The following is a 15,325-nucleotide window of genomic DNA, read 5'->3' on the forward strand; positions in this document are numbered from 1 at the left end:
CTTCAGAATAAGTATGGGGGCCTGAATCTAGAGGGTCAGCCAGATGATGTAGAAGAAAATGATCTGCCCAGTGAGCCTCCCAATTATGCTTCATCTGTCAGACAGATCACCTCCTCTAACATTAAAAAGAAAAGAAGGGTAATCATGGTGGGTGACTCCCTTCTGAGGGGAACAGAGGGCCCCATGATCCATCCCACAGAGAGCAGCCACCCTGGGGCCCAGGTACAGGTTATCACTGAGAGACTCCCTGGGCTCATTCAGCCCTCTGATTATTACCCACTGCTGATCCTCCAGGCTGGCAGTGATGAGACTGAAAAGAGGAGTGCCAGGGCAATTAAAATGGACTTTAGGGCACTGGGTCAAGTGGTTGACAGGGCAGGAGCACAGACAGTGTTTTGCTTAGTCCCTTTAGTGGCAGAGAAAAATGATGAAATGAATAGGAGAGGCCACATTCTCAGCAAGTGGCCCAAGGGTTGGTGTCATCAGCAGAATTTTGGGTTCTTTGATCATGGGGCCACTTCTACAGCACCTGGTCTGCTGGAACTGGATGGGCCCCTTCTCTCTGTTAAGGGCAGAAGGATTTTAGCTCATGAACAGGTGGAACTCATGGAGAGGGCTTTAAACTAGGTTTGAAGGGAGAGGGGGATGCAGCTGGGCTGTCTGGAAGCAGGCCCAAGGGTGGTAAGCCTGAGTTAGGGGTGAAATCAGCAGCCCAGCTGAGGTGCATGTATACCAATGCACGCAGCTTGGGCAACAAATGAGATGAGCTGGAGGCCATGGTGCAGCTGCAGAGCTGTGATGTAATTGCCATCAGGGAAACGTGGTGGAACGACTCACATGGCTGGAGTGCTGCACTGGATGGCTACAAGTTCTTCAGGAGAGACAGGAAAGCAAGAAGAGGTGGAGGGGTGGCCCTTTATATTAGGGAGGCTTTTGATGCCATGGGTATTGAAACTAATGTTGAATGCCTGTGGGTAAGAATTAAGGGGAAGGCCAACAAGGCTGACACCTTATACTGGCTGATACTGGGAGTCTGTTAGCACCCACCCAACCACGAAGAAGAAGTGGACAACTTATTCTACAAGCAGCTGAAGGTTTCAGGATCACCAGCCCTTGGTCTTGTAGGTGACTTTAACCTACCAGACATCTGCTGGGAACTTAACACAGCAGAAAAGAGGCAGTCCAGGAAGTTCTTAGAGTGTGTGGAGGACGACTTTTTGTCACAGCTCACGTGAGTGAGCCCACCAGGGGAGGGACTATGTTAGATCTGTTGTTTGCAAATAGAGATGGGTTGGTGGGAGATGTGGTGGTTGGGGGCTGCTTGGGGCAGAGTGATCATGAAATTAAAGAGTTCTTGATATTTGGTGAAATCAGGAGGAACATCAATAAGACTTTTACATTGGACTTCTGGAGGGCTGACTTTACCCTATTTAGGAGATTTATTCAGAGAGTTCCTTGGGAAGCAGCCCTTAAAAACAAAGGAGTTCAGGAAAAGTGGACGAGCTTCAAAACAGAGCTCTTGAGGGCACAGGAATAGGCTGTCCCTGTGTGCCAAAAGATGAGTCAACAAGGCAAATGTCCAGTCTGGATGGGCAATGAGGTTTTGGAGGAACTTAGGAACAAAAAAGGTGCATCATCTTTAGAAGGAGGGTCAGGTCTCTCAGGAGGTATTTAAGGGAGTTGCTAGAGCATGTAGGAAAAAAAATAGGGAGGTCAAAGCTCAGTTTGAACTTAATTTAGCAACTTTTGTAAAGGATAACAGAAGATGTTTTTACAAATATATTAATGGCAAAAGGAAGGGTGAGACCAACCTTTGTTCTCTACTGGATGTGGGAGGGAACTTAGTAACTGCAGATGAAAAGAAGGTGGAAGTGCTTAACACCTTCTTTGTCTCAGTTTTTAGTGGGAAGATGGCTTGTCCTCAGGAGAGCTGTCCTCCTGGGATGGTAGATGGTGTCAGGAAGCATAATGTTATCCAGGAGGAGGCAGTCAGAGAACTGCTGAGCTGCTTGGATGTTGATAAATCTATGGGACCAGATGGAATCCATCCCAGGGTGATGAGGGAGCTGGCAGATGAGCTTGTGAAGCTGCTTTCCATCATTTACCAGCAGTCCTGGCTCACTGGTGAGGTTCCAGATAACTGGAAACTGCCCAATGTGATGCCTGTTCACAGAAAGGGTGGGAAGGAGGATCCTGGTAATTATAGGCCAGTTAGCCTGACCTCAGTGCCTGGTAAGGTGATGGAACAGTTTATACTGAGTGTCATCATGCAGCACTTACAGGATGGCTGAGGTAGCAGACCCAGCCAGCAGGGGTTTAGGAGGGGCAGGTTGGGTTTGACCAACCTGGTCTCCTTTTATGACCATCAGACCTGTCTGCTGGATATGGGAAGGGGTGTTGGTGTTGTGTACCTGGACTTTAGCAAGGCCTTTGACACTGTCTCCCACAGCACATCTGGAAAAGCTGCAGCCCACGGCCTGGACAGGAGCTCTCTGTGCTGGGTTAGGAAGTGGCTGCATGGCCGGGCCAGAGGGTGATGGTGAATGGTGCTGCATCCAGCTGGTGGCCAGTCACCAGAGGTGTCCCTCAAGGGTCTGTGCTGGGACCAGCTCTGTTTAATATCTTCATTGATGACATGGATGAGGGGATTGAGTCTTTCATTAGTAAATTTGCAGAAGACACTAAGCTGGGATCATGTATTCATCTGTTGGAAGGTGGGAGGGCTCTGTAGAGAGACCTGGAATGGTTGGATGGATGGGCAGAGTCCAACAGGATCAACTTTAATAAATACAAGTGCCAAGTCCTGCATTTTGGCCATGATAACCCAAAGTTATAGGCTGGGGATGGTGTGGCTGGACAGTGCTCAGGCAGAAAGGGACCTGGGGGTGCTGGTGACAGCCGCCTGAACATGAGCCAGCAGTGCCATGGTGGCCAAGAAGGCCAATGGCTCCTGGCCAGGATCAGGAGCAGTGTGGCCATCAGGAGCAGGGAGCTCATCCTTCCCCTGTACCCAGCACTGGTGAGGCCACACCTTGAGTGCTGTGTCCAGTTCTGTGCCCTCAGTTTGGGAAGGACATTGAGACACTCGAACGCATCCAGAGGAGGCAACGAGGCTGGAGAGGGGCTGGGAACACAAACCCTGTGAGGAACAACTGGGGGTGTTCAGCCTGGGGAAAAGGAGACTCAGGGGTGACCGTATCACTCTCTACAGCTTCCTGAAAGGTGGTTGTAGTCAGGTGGGGTTGGTCTCTTTCTCCAGGCACTTATTGACAGAACAAGAGGACGCAGTTTTAAGTTGCATTTAGGGAAACAGAGCTTGGATATTAGGAAAAAGTTTTTACTGAAAGAGTTATAAAGTTCTGGAATGGTCTTCCCAGGGAGGTGGTGGAGTCACCATCCCTGGATGTGTTTAAAAAAAGACTGGATGTGGCACTCAGTGCCATGGTTAGTTGAGGTGTAGGGCATGGGTTGGAGCCAATGATCTTGAAGATCTCTTCCAACCCAGTGATTCTGTAAGATGGTTTTGAGGGCACGACACTGTTTTGTGTTTGATGATGCCATCAAGTACACCTCAGATGCTACTACAGACAAAAAGCAATAAAGCAAAGACCAGAGAAGCTTCGAAGTTTTCCATTCAAGCCACTCCAATCCATTTTTGTATTGTGACAAATAAAGAGCAGTTATTACAGAAAATTGTGGTTCAGAGAGCAGACCTCAGAAAATCACCTATACTAGTGAAAATCACAATCAAGACCTTTTCCAAGCCATGTGATACACCACAGCTCACACCCACAGGGGCTGACCTCTGTTACAGCCCCAAAGAGGCAGGCTGCACCTGTCCAGCTCCAGGCTAGCTCCTGAGCTGTGCCACCACCCAAGAGAGTGCCAGCTGAGAGGAGCCAGCAGCCAGACCCATCCTTGCTGGGGGTTATGGCAGGGAGCATCCCCAGGTGCCAGGCATACACTCAGTACTGCATGCACCTCCTTACAGGGCCCCAACAACTCCAATCTTCATTCCTAAACATGCACACTCCTCAGGCTGCCCTGAGGGCAACAAAAGGCCAACAACAGCAAATAAATGTGGTGAGTGCATGGGCTGGGATAATGGTGTACAGTAACTGCCCTGTGAGCTTTTAGCATGCTCTCCAGCATGAATTTGGCCCAGGCCAATTATCGCTTACCCAAATGATGGCTGCACAAAGCTTAGGGATCAGCACAAGCTAAGGGCCTTTCCTGTTTTGGACATGGCCAGCTTGCTCTGAGGAGCGGAAGGATTCAACTGTTGGACAGAAGCTACTTTATTCTAGCTGGCAAAAGCAACACTACAGTTCCTGACTGCTTTTATTTACTAGTTTAGCCACAGTCAAACCACCTACCACAGCTGTGTATTTCACTTTGATAACGAATTTTACTTCCTCTATGATCTGGACATGACTGGGCATAGCAGGTAATATGGAAAGAAAGGGTTTGACTCTTACCCAAAATGTACAGAAGGTAATGGAAAGCATTTATTTTGCTTCAACAACAATGTCATTAACAACTATCTGAATGCCATATTTCTGTGCAAAGGCAAAGTTTTCCCCAGGCAGATCTATAAAATCAGTTTTATTCTTTTTACTAAAGGGATAATGGAGAAATCTAATTTTTAAGTACTGTGATGTGGCCCAAGAAATTCTAGTGCAGAATGAAGAGCTGCTGAGTCCCAGATGCATCTGTCCTTAGGGCCATTCCTTTTTAATTGACACTTCAGATGATTCCAGACCTGGCCAAATGCTGCAAGGGGCAGCAGTAAAAGATGTGATCCCCAGGTGTGTTAATTAGTACCAACCTATAGTTATATAGCTAAATCATGCATTTTTGGCAAAGTTTTACAGATTGCTTTCAAAAATGGTTTTTCAAAAGCTGATTCTTTGATCCTTTGAAATGAAGACAGAAATGTCTGCAGCAGGTCCATGGGGAAAATGAACAATGGTTTTATTAAGTCTGCTGAATTAGGAACCTAACAGCATCAGATGAAAGGAAAAACAAGTCTCCCGTCTCAACTTAAACTGAGCCCACATTCACCCCACAGACAGCTTCTTCAGTGCACAGCAAAGCAGTAGGGCAGCTCTGAATCCATCCCTCATTAGCAGTCTGTCTCATCTATGAGCAGTTCCCTGCATCTGTTGATTAAAGATTTCCCCTGCCTTGGTGAAAGGAGCAGGCTCATCGATGAGGTAATGCTTTTTTATTCTAATTAAGGACTTGAGTCATCCTATTATTGTAAAGTCCATGAAACAAAACATGCTTAAATCTGCCCAATTACATCATGTTCAATCCTCTTCCAAAGGAGAAGTAAAAAAAAAAAAAAAAGACACTTTTGATTCTGTGATTCTGTGCAGTCACAAATTTATGCTGTAGCCTCTCTAAAGGATCTCCTGCTCCTCTCTTTCTCAGTTAAGTGAGGGCTTGCTGGATATGCTCACAGCAGCTCCTGCACACCTTCAGTGCTGCCTAGCTCTGCTACAAATGCCTGCACGTCCTGCCAAACAGGAGGGGGAAACCAAAAGCCAGGAGTTCACTTAGAGGACCGTGGGAGTTATTTGAAAGCTGGTACCAGCCAGTGGCAATGGCATTTCATTCCACTCTACAGTTCTGTATACAGAAAAGTGCACATTAAGTTTTATTCCTTTAGTACATTGTAAACAATGAACCAGGTCTGTTAAAAATCCTGTGAAATCTTTATTAAAAGGAGACAATATACTTTAGCAATCTGGTCAAATTCCAAGCTGGGTATTTGCATTTACATGGGTGCAATTCTCTCTGCATTTCCAGTTGAATTAAGTGTTCTTCATTTATGGTACTGCAATGCAGTGTTGCATGAAGCAATTAAGTCCTTGCTGCATTTTACCCCAGGTGAAGTCTCATTTGTGTTCTGCTTGGAAACACCACTGGATGGTACACAGCTGTAACACTACACAGACTAGAGAGCTATTTTCAGCCTTTTGGGCTTAGGATGATGGCATAAACACAAATTAACTATTTATAAAACCCATTAAAGTATATTCAGTGTTCTAATCAGAAAGAAAATGAAGCACATTAAAATAATTACTTAAACTCTTTCCCAGAGGATTCTCATGTTCCAGCTGTGGATGTACTGGAATCACTCAAGCCAGTCATGACAGAAACTCATCACTGAACTTTAAGCCAGGCAATTGCTTAAAAACCTGGGGAAATAATGACTGCATAATCTCATGGGACCAAAAATCCAACACTAGACAGGGAAATATGAATGCAGATAAGGACAATGCTGGCACAGGGAGGACTCACAACTTTTCCTTAGGTCAGGGAAATGACTATTTCCAAAAGAAAAGAAAACACAGAGCAGCCAACTTTAGAGCTGTGGCTTGTGTATGCACTCCCATACCTCTGGCAGTGTGAGTGCCCTAGCTCTGATCCCAAGGTACAGTTCTGTCTGACTGCCAGGTGCAGACAGAGCAGCAACCACCTGTGCAGCACACTCTCCTGAAGGAGTGCTTATGGATAGAATATATGTCACCTACAAGTCCCAGGAGTAGCCAAAAATCTCAGTTTTCCTGAGCATAATTCCATTCAGTCTTCCCTCCCAAAGAAAAGCCATGAGAGAAGAGGGTCAAGTTCTTCACACATCCAACCTGATTTCCCTGGCTGGGAAGTACAGTTAGGAAAAGGTCTCAGTTCCACCACTTGGAGCCACAGAAGCCTTGGTAGAGTTATCTCAAGAGAACAGGTTTCTGCCACTCAGAAGACTTTAAACAGAATGAATATAGATGATTCTGTGAGATCCAGCAGCTAAACATGGTTTCATTTCCCAATGTTTTCTTTCAATCTCCCTCAACCTCCCATTTGTGGGGGCACAGTAAGATTTTCAGTAAGGAAACACATTGGAAGCTGTTCCCAGGAGATGGGATTGGTGGCAGAAAAGAAAGGAAAGCCCTCTGCATAGGAAACACCACTCTTAAAGCATCGAAAAAACCAAAAATATTCAGGAGATAAACTGGAGGGACGGAATTCCTGCAAGGAGAGCACTCCTGACAACCTGCTTTACTCCCTAGACACTCGGTTAAAACAATCCAAGGTTGCCCCTAAAAAAGGCTGAGACCAGGCTTATCCTCTAACTGGGTAGGTAATACAGAATTTTTGCTCCCTTTTCTCCTTCTCTCTTTGATGAAGAAGAACACTATACCAGACTCATTATCTTTGGTTTTCAGAAAAATTTCATTTGTCAGTAGAAGACCAACAGGGTTGTTTACTGGGATGTGGTGAGTTGCCAATCTGACAGCAGCTGGATTGGAATTGTGACAAATACTTGTGTCACTTGGCAAAGTGATGGTCAAGCATGCCTTGCAACCTAAGCTTGTGACTCAACAACTGACAGAAAATAGAGATCTGCCTGTTTAAATTTCTGAAGGCCTCACAGCTGTGAGCACAGATACAGACACTGCTAGGAAAACAAAGCTCTATTTTCCCATTCATTGTTTTGACTATCTGAATTTTGTTAAAGAAAAAAATAACCTGTATCTTCACTCTTTGATCTTTGGACACCTTCACTCTCTTTTAGCTGACCAGGACAAACAGACAAGTTGTTTTTATGCTGTGTATAAATCCTACTGGATTCAGAGGGGAAACAAACACGTACCTGGCTGGCCCAAAGGGCAGCTGTGAATTTGTGAGTGGCTGAGGAGCAGGATGCCTGAGGAGTGGCAGCAATACAACCCTGCCAGCCAAGGACCAGAAGGCACAGCAGCTGAACACACATTTTGACAAGTTTGCTCCAGACCATCTGTCCAGCAGACAGCAGCTGTGCTGCAACACCACTCCAGCCTGCAGAAATTTTCTTCCTTGGAGGGGAAAATCCATGAGCAAGAACACTGCCCTTACCTATTACAGCTCTGGGCACTCCATCAATAAAACCACTTAGAAAGATGCTGAATGCAGGATTCCCCTTAAACTGATTTCTGCCTCTCCATCAGCCACTCTCAGCTGCCCAAGGTTTCTGGCAGAGGAAGCAAGATCAAATGTTGCCACTCTTTTCTTCCCCAAAGACAGCAGGCTGAGGATGTTCTCAGCTCTTCTGCCACAACAGGGAAGAGGAGAGGAAAGGGAGCACTGGGATCAACAACTCAGGAGTCAAGCTGTAGCCTCACTGCCACTAAGGGGCTGGGAAACACAAAGGTGTAGGATGCAACCCAGAAACAACTGCTGGCTTGTGTGCCAACCCACCCTCCTCCTGCAGCCTGCCTGGCTCTACAGGCTCTGGCAAGGCCAGGGCTGGCTCCTGGCTGCTCATTCCCTGCCAATCTGCTGCTCCAAGCCATCACCTGCTTCATCTGCAGCCAGGAAAAGCACTGAGTGCCTTAATAATCTCCTTACCAACTAACCCAGCAACAGCAAACCTCTAGCACTGGAGGGGCTTGGGCTTGACCCCAGCAACAACCAGCTACAAAGACTTAGAAAACCCCTGGCAGAAGACACCCAAAAGGTCAGCCCTCACCAGCCCCATCCCTTCCTAACTATTGTCAGGACTCAGCTGTATCTTTGTTTAAACACAACAGATGCAAAGCTCCCACCTACCCACGTGTCTGTATTCCTCAGGAGAGGCACAAATTTGGATGAGGAGAAGTCATAAGGAAATCCTCTGAAACAATAGTAAAGGCACAAAGTCAAGACAGAAACTCTTCGGGAGCCATGATGAGACAGAAGAACTCTTGCCTAGGGAATACTTACCTCTGTGCAGTTTGCCAGGAAAAACCTATGCCTGGGGAAATACATGCTGTGACTGAAAGATTTAGGGAGGTAAAGGAAAAAGGACGGAAGGGAGGAACCCTGTGTGGAGGAGAGGCTCCTACAAGGGCTGCAGAGAGCTGATGAAGACAGGAAAAAAAAGCTCAGGAAAAGGTGGGTTCTCCCAAAGTGGTGAACAAATATTACCTCAGGAGGTAATTGCAGCTGAAGAAATGCATGCACTGAAAGGGCTGCTGCATGTTTTAACTCACAAGGCAGCCACGCTTCTTTTGCAGAATTGCTGCTGCTTTGTTCAGAGGAGCTGGTTCACAGTCATTTTAATCAGCTGCTTCTGAGGTTTTTTGGAATGAACAGAATACAAGTACTAAATTCAGTTGTTTTGACTACAAAGTGGGAGGAGAGGGATGCTAAAGCTCTTGGTTTCAAAATATAAACAGTGGAACTCTGTATTTCACCCACAGAGGAAGAACACAAAACCCAATTCAGTTACTCTGATGTGTTTTAAACTAGCTTTAAGAAGAATACCTGGAAATGTGAACTTGATCTTGCCTGGATTAAGCATCCAAACTGGATGCCTGACCTCTCTACAGAAAGCCAAACCCTAGGGTAGCTTGAGGGCAGAGTGGAGCAAAGATGGCAGCAGGCAGAAAGCTCTGTGGGTAGAAGAAGAGGGGCCATATTGATTTTTTGAGTAATTCCCTCACAGCCTGGGCCTGAGCACAGGAGCTCAGTTCAACAATTCAAGCACAGAACAGCCCCTGGTACACCCTGGCTTGGGACAACCTGCCTTCTCTCAAAGCATCCCAATCACAGCCCAGGAGGCAGCCCAGGCCAGCAGGCACTTGCATTCTGGACACAGCCAACCTCACAGAGAGGACAGAGAATGTCATGGTACAGCCACAGCCAGACACTGCCCAGTCAGCCCTGGCTGAGCACTGCTGCTGCTCTGGATCCTGCTGCACACAGCTCCCCTCACTCCCTGCCAACCTGCCCTCAAACCACTGGCATATCACACCTTCTTCCATTGCAGAATTTTCAACAGTACCATCAAGTTCAGGTGAATAGTTCATCCAACTTGTGCTTCTCTTCCAGGCCTTGTCCTTCAGAGGTATTGGCCTATTTCAGATTCATTGCTCGTGTTTCTTTCATTCCTAAAGGCATGCCAGTTGGAGAACTCCCTGCAACTGAGACTAGCCACATGATATTATTTTGCAATTTACGAGGAAAATCCTTTAAAACATTTTTTAAAAATACTGCACCTTTAAAAACTCCAATACCAAAGCACCATGGTAGCCTACTAAGGATTTAAAAATATGTATCTGCAAATGGTGAGCTCTATGGATTTAAAGAAGAGTGACAAAGAGTGGTGACAAAGCTAAGTCAATATACCTAATATTGTCCCTACAATGGGAAGTTAATTATGTATCTGATTTCCTGCTTATCAGGGAAATAAAACATTTTAACAAAGGAATATTATAGTGATTTTGGCTCAAGAGAAAAAAAATTAAAAAAAACCCCAAACCCAAGAGATACACCTTTAAAAATGCTATGAGAGCTTTACAATGACTTACAAGTCACTGCATACCTAAAGTGCTAAGAAGAGTGAAATAGAGCTATAAGTGTGCCACTGCTACAAAAGTGAGAATACTATAATTCATTCCCTTATGCACAGCTGATATCAAAGGACAGCCTTACTCTGTATTAGGAGTGATTTTTCCTACAGGACCTGTATATTCTGTCCAAGGCTGAAAAGATTTCTACAAATGTCCAGGAAAACTTCCAGAGTAATTGCTGACAATACACTGGAATATCAGTACTCCAAACTATCAAGAAAGGCAGAGGGTGAAGAGAAGAAAACATGCTTCAATGAATTTCAACACCACTGCATCCCACAAATATAAGTTAATATTGAGCACCTTTTACTCCAGGAAGAACCTGGCTTCTGGGGTAAAAAAAAAAAATATAAAGGAGGAGGCATGTTAAAAGATGAAAACTTAATCAGAAATATCTATTGTTTTTGACATGTTCCTGATTTGGAAAAAGAGCAAAACCCCAAGTCCTCCTCTTGTTAAGAGGAGCAAAATCCTGTTAAGAGTAAGAATCCTAGAATCACCCCGCTAACACAGAGAGAAAGCTTTGAGGCATAAGAACCATACAACAAGAAACATAATGTTTGTAGATCATCATTAATGCCCACAGAAGATGAGGAGCTGAACTGGCAAGTGAGTTTGCCCCCCTGACATCAAAGAGCAGCTCAGACACAGCCCTGAAAGCGAGGCAGACAATCAGCACCACTGGGATGTCTCTTCCAGGCAAAAGGAACCAGACATGATGAGCTTCCACCTGGATGGACACCAGCAATACAAAACCAGAAAAAAAAAATGCCCTAGCTTAGCATTTTACCCCCAAGGCCTGATATTTAACTGGATACTGGGTGGTTCAGCAGCACAGCAGCAGTGCTGGGCCAAATCCAATTCACAGCCTTCTGGCCCAGGAGAAGTTGTTACCAAATGAAGCATGCTGACAGCATATGGAGGCCTGTGCTACTGGAGCAGTTTCATCCTCATCCAGAAAGCAAAAACCCTGTAAGATTATGCCAAACACATGATTCAATTTAGGCTGGAGCTCTGCTGCTCAAAGCACTCTGGACACCACTACTTCACAAAATGCACTGGATTGTTTCAGTGCTGACTCTACTGCTTTCCAAAGGTTTTTCAGAGAGGAAAGGAGCATGGATTATTTTTTTCCTTTTTAACCTGAATTTACTAGGCACTAGGGGACAATTTACTACTAAACACATTTATCTATCTGCTTCACCTCCTGTTTATTCATTCCCATGCCAAAGTAACTTCAAGCACACGTGAAGCACTAAAGCTGTGGGGCTTCAGCTCCCTCTCCAAAGCATGCAAGCACCAAACATTTTAACAGGCATAGAAGACACCCTAAAATGTCCCCTGAGAACTGCCTATCCACTGACCACTAAGCTCCTGCCTTGGGCCTCTCACCTAGACACCTCTTACTAGATGGCACAGAGCCAGAATACAATGCTGATGTACAATCTGATCTCCATTGATGTGAGCTAAAAACAACTTCCATGGAAGCAGGATGAGTTGCAGGAGAACAGAGACAATGAAAAATCCACTTCAGAATTCTTGTTTCTACTTTCATGTTTCTGCCCCAACACTGCATATGTGAGAATCACAGAAACAGTAATAAACAGATATGGAGATGTCTTTTATAGATAGCCAGCCACTGCATTAGAGTGAAAAACACCAGAGTTGCAGCTCTGTCCCAGTGAAGACCATACTTCTTATATAAATGAAGTTATTTTGATTCAGTAAGAATTCTGTACTTGGAAGGAATGGAAGCAATAAACTAAATGAGGATTAAATACCAGGTCTTGTCATCCTTCAGTGCATTAGAAGACCAAAATAATCAAGATTTTCAAATGCTGTGTCAAGCTGTGCAGAGGAGAAAAGCAAACTTCTTGCTTGTTTTGGCATAGCAAGCTTTTTACAGCTTCTGTTTGTTATAAGTTGGAAAATATAACATTGCATTTGCTAACCCAATAGATCATTTTCCTATCCAAAAAAGGATAGCTGCTTTTTTAAAAATACAAACTAAGAACCATTTTGTGGGAAGTATTGCTTTATCTAACTTCTTGTTGTAAATAGTTATTTAAATTTTTAAATTCTCCTTAAACAAAAGAATAATTTTGATGCTGAGTAATTCAGCATATTTTATCAAGAGAGTAATAGTTAATGTTTTTCTGGTGAATCTTTTCTGATTTGAAGGATTAAATACTTCAAGTAAAAAGGAAAATATCTGGGCATCCACAATTACATGATTACAATAGCAGGAGGAAAGTCAAAATAGTGCTTCCAGTATTTTTCATCTTATTTGACCAAACTTAGTGTAGGAGACTCCAGCTTAGATCTAGAGTGAATGATCCCCCAGAAATGATTTAATGGGAAACACCAAGAGAGGGGTCTGGGTTGTTACTCTCAGTTACTGCCTATTGCTATGCAGAAACATTTTGAAAGCACAGTCTAGATCCAAGACAACACTCAGCAGTGGCTGGGACTCTGGGTGGCTGGAACCATCCAGCTGGGTCAGTCAGTGCTTACTGAAGATCACGAACAGCTACACCTTCTTCACTTGGACGTCTAAAGCCTGAGACACCCTAAAAAGTAGTTGATACTCATGATCCCAGCACAGAAAAGCTTAATTTGCTTCCAGGGTTTAGTAGAAATCAGTTTGGAATTCAGTGAGAAATTCCACCTTGAAGGGAGGAAGGTAACTGGCTGAAAATTACTGGACACACAGATACCAGTATCAGGAAGCTTTGACCCAATTACTGTTTCTCAAGCTGTTACTGCATATGCCTTAGTGGCATTTAGCATCTGACACCTTCAGACAAAGGAACAAGGAAAGAAAAGGCACAAGTGAGCTCAAAAGCAGTTCCAGACACTGTAATCAGAGTGTCCTGTGTACTCCAGAAGGCACATCCACTTGATGCTGGAGGGCTGATGCTCTGTAGTGGAACCCTGCAGTGCTCAGCAAATACCTTCTGTAGGTGGGACTGCTACCAAGGCACTCATCATGTCCCTGTCACTTCACTGTCCTGAGGAATGCACTGAAAAGGCACCACCAAGTCTCTTCCCTCTATCAAAGCACCTCATTCATAAAGTGCAGAGGCTCCTCCTCTGTGAAATTTAGCAATGTGGGGACAGTGACCTACAACAGCTTTATTCAGAAAGGGTGAATTCTAAATACCTAATTTACAGGATTTTAGCCATACCTGATTATACCAAGAGGGTCTAAAATTTCTTCTTCTTCTTCTTCCTCATCTCCCCCTTCTTTTTTCTCCCCTTTTTTGGCATCTTCCACTGATAAAAGCTGTGAAATTAAGTCAGGTGTCTTCTCCTCTTTGAAAAAATCCAATGCCTCATTTTCTTCATCTTCTTTCTCCCTTTCATCAGGTAAGTTTTTACCCTTGAAGTCAACAGCACTGGAAGATTTTGTTCCTGCAAAACATAGTAATGGAGGCAAAACTGAGTGTACAAGATAAAAACTACAGGTTTTTTATACCTTGCACTTGTTGCTGAGAGTTTTGTTTGAGGAACGAAGGACATGATCAGCTTTTGTGAAACTCTTTCAAAATACTCCCACTGTTCCCGTTATTCACTATGTGTCATGATGTGTCTGATCTGTTTACTGATTCAAAGTAGTTAAGTAGAGAAAGATAAAGGAAATGAACTTTATCTGAGACACAGCAGCACATGTCAAATCTGCTTATTTGTGTTCCTTCTACAGTCAACAGAAACAATAGAATTTCCACGTGATGATTCATCCCATCCAAATAAAGTCATGTGAGTTTCTCTTTGAAGTGCCTATTTCTCTTCTGCTTGCTACAGAGACACTGTAAATACTCTGCACAGATGTAGGTAGCTAACTTTCACATAGCTAGTAGAGATAAAATCTTCTTTTTGATACAGTTTAATTAACTTGGGTTAAAATTAGAGCATTGGACAGCATGTTTCTACAACAGCTCCTCAGTTTACACTGAAAAATGAAGCCTGAAGTTCTAACACCCTTCAGTATGCAAGATGCATCAGCTCAGCAAATTCAGCCAACTGAAAACTAAAACTAACACCACACTTGTTCATGCAAAGGGCAGCAGAATGAGGAGAAAATGGTTCCTTGTTGGTGAGTTTCTGAATGTCCAGGGAAGCAATTTAAAGTAATGAGAACAGCTAAAAAAAGGCTGCTGAAAACTGTGATGAATAAAAGTCATGGCTACACCACTTTGACTATTGAAGTAACATGGCATGGGAGACTCATCTCACCTAGCTTTTCATGCCTGCATCTGCCAAATCAGGGTAAGACTGACATTATTCTAATGCAAATTCTGATTTCACATTACTTGCACCCAAACTGCCCACACAATGGAGTCCAGCCTAGTTTAGCTACAGATGTGCACCATGGTTAGGTTAAACAGCAAGCAAAGATCAATCAACATGAGTTCTGGATTTTCTGTGCAAGGGATCTGCTTCCAAGAGAATACTGCCCAGGGAAAAAAAGCCTAAACAAAAGCCTAACTATCTGGATTTTACCATGCATTTAAGCAGCTTTGCCCCCTTTGACTTCAGGATGCTCCCAATTTCACAGAATTTATCTGGCACACACCTGAAACTTCTGCAAAATGGGCTGTCTACACTTGTTAGCTTCTTGCAACTTCACTTAAAAGTAACCCTCCACTAAGAATCCTGCACAGCACCAGGCTGGAGTACTCCCTGCCCAGCAGCCCTCAGCTGAATTAAAAGCAGAGAACTCATTTGTTCCACTCATTCAGTAACTCCCTGCTTTGCCCAAGAGACAGCAGAAAAGAACTGTAAGAATCACTAGACAAGACAACAAGAGCTGGACATAAAGCTAAGGAAAACTAAGAAAAAAAATTAAACTAAAAAGGAAAAAAAAGCTAGCCATAGAATGTGTTTAATTAACAAAGAATCTGTCTTCCATTTAAATCTTTCTCAGAGTAAATAATTTGCAGGAAAAT

The 15,325-nt window shown here is 44.1% G+C and overlaps 1 protein-coding gene across 5 annotated transcripts in view; it reads right to left on the bottom strand.

Moving 5' to 3' along the window:
• HS1BP3 (HCLS1 binding protein 3) overlaps positions 1-15,325 on the bottom strand; it is a 57,466-nt gene that overhangs the window by 24,629 nt on the left and 17,512 nt on the right. For all 5 annotated transcript variants that reach the window (XM_063150902.1, XM_063150901.1, XM_063150904.1 and 2 more), the window contains exon 4: positions 13,565-13,790. In XM_063150902.1, coding sequence (XP_063006972.1) covers positions 13,565-13,790 — 226 coding nt within the window. The remainder of the gene's footprint in view (positions 1-13,564; positions 13,791-15,325) is intronic.

The sequence above is a fragment of the Melospiza melodia genome, chromosome 3 (genome assembly GCF_035770615.1).
Source record: "Melospiza melodia melodia isolate bMelMel2 chromosome 3, bMelMel2.pri, whole genome shotgun sequence".
Lineage (NCBI taxonomy): Eukaryota > Metazoa > Chordata > Aves > Passeriformes > Passerellidae > Melospiza > Melospiza melodia.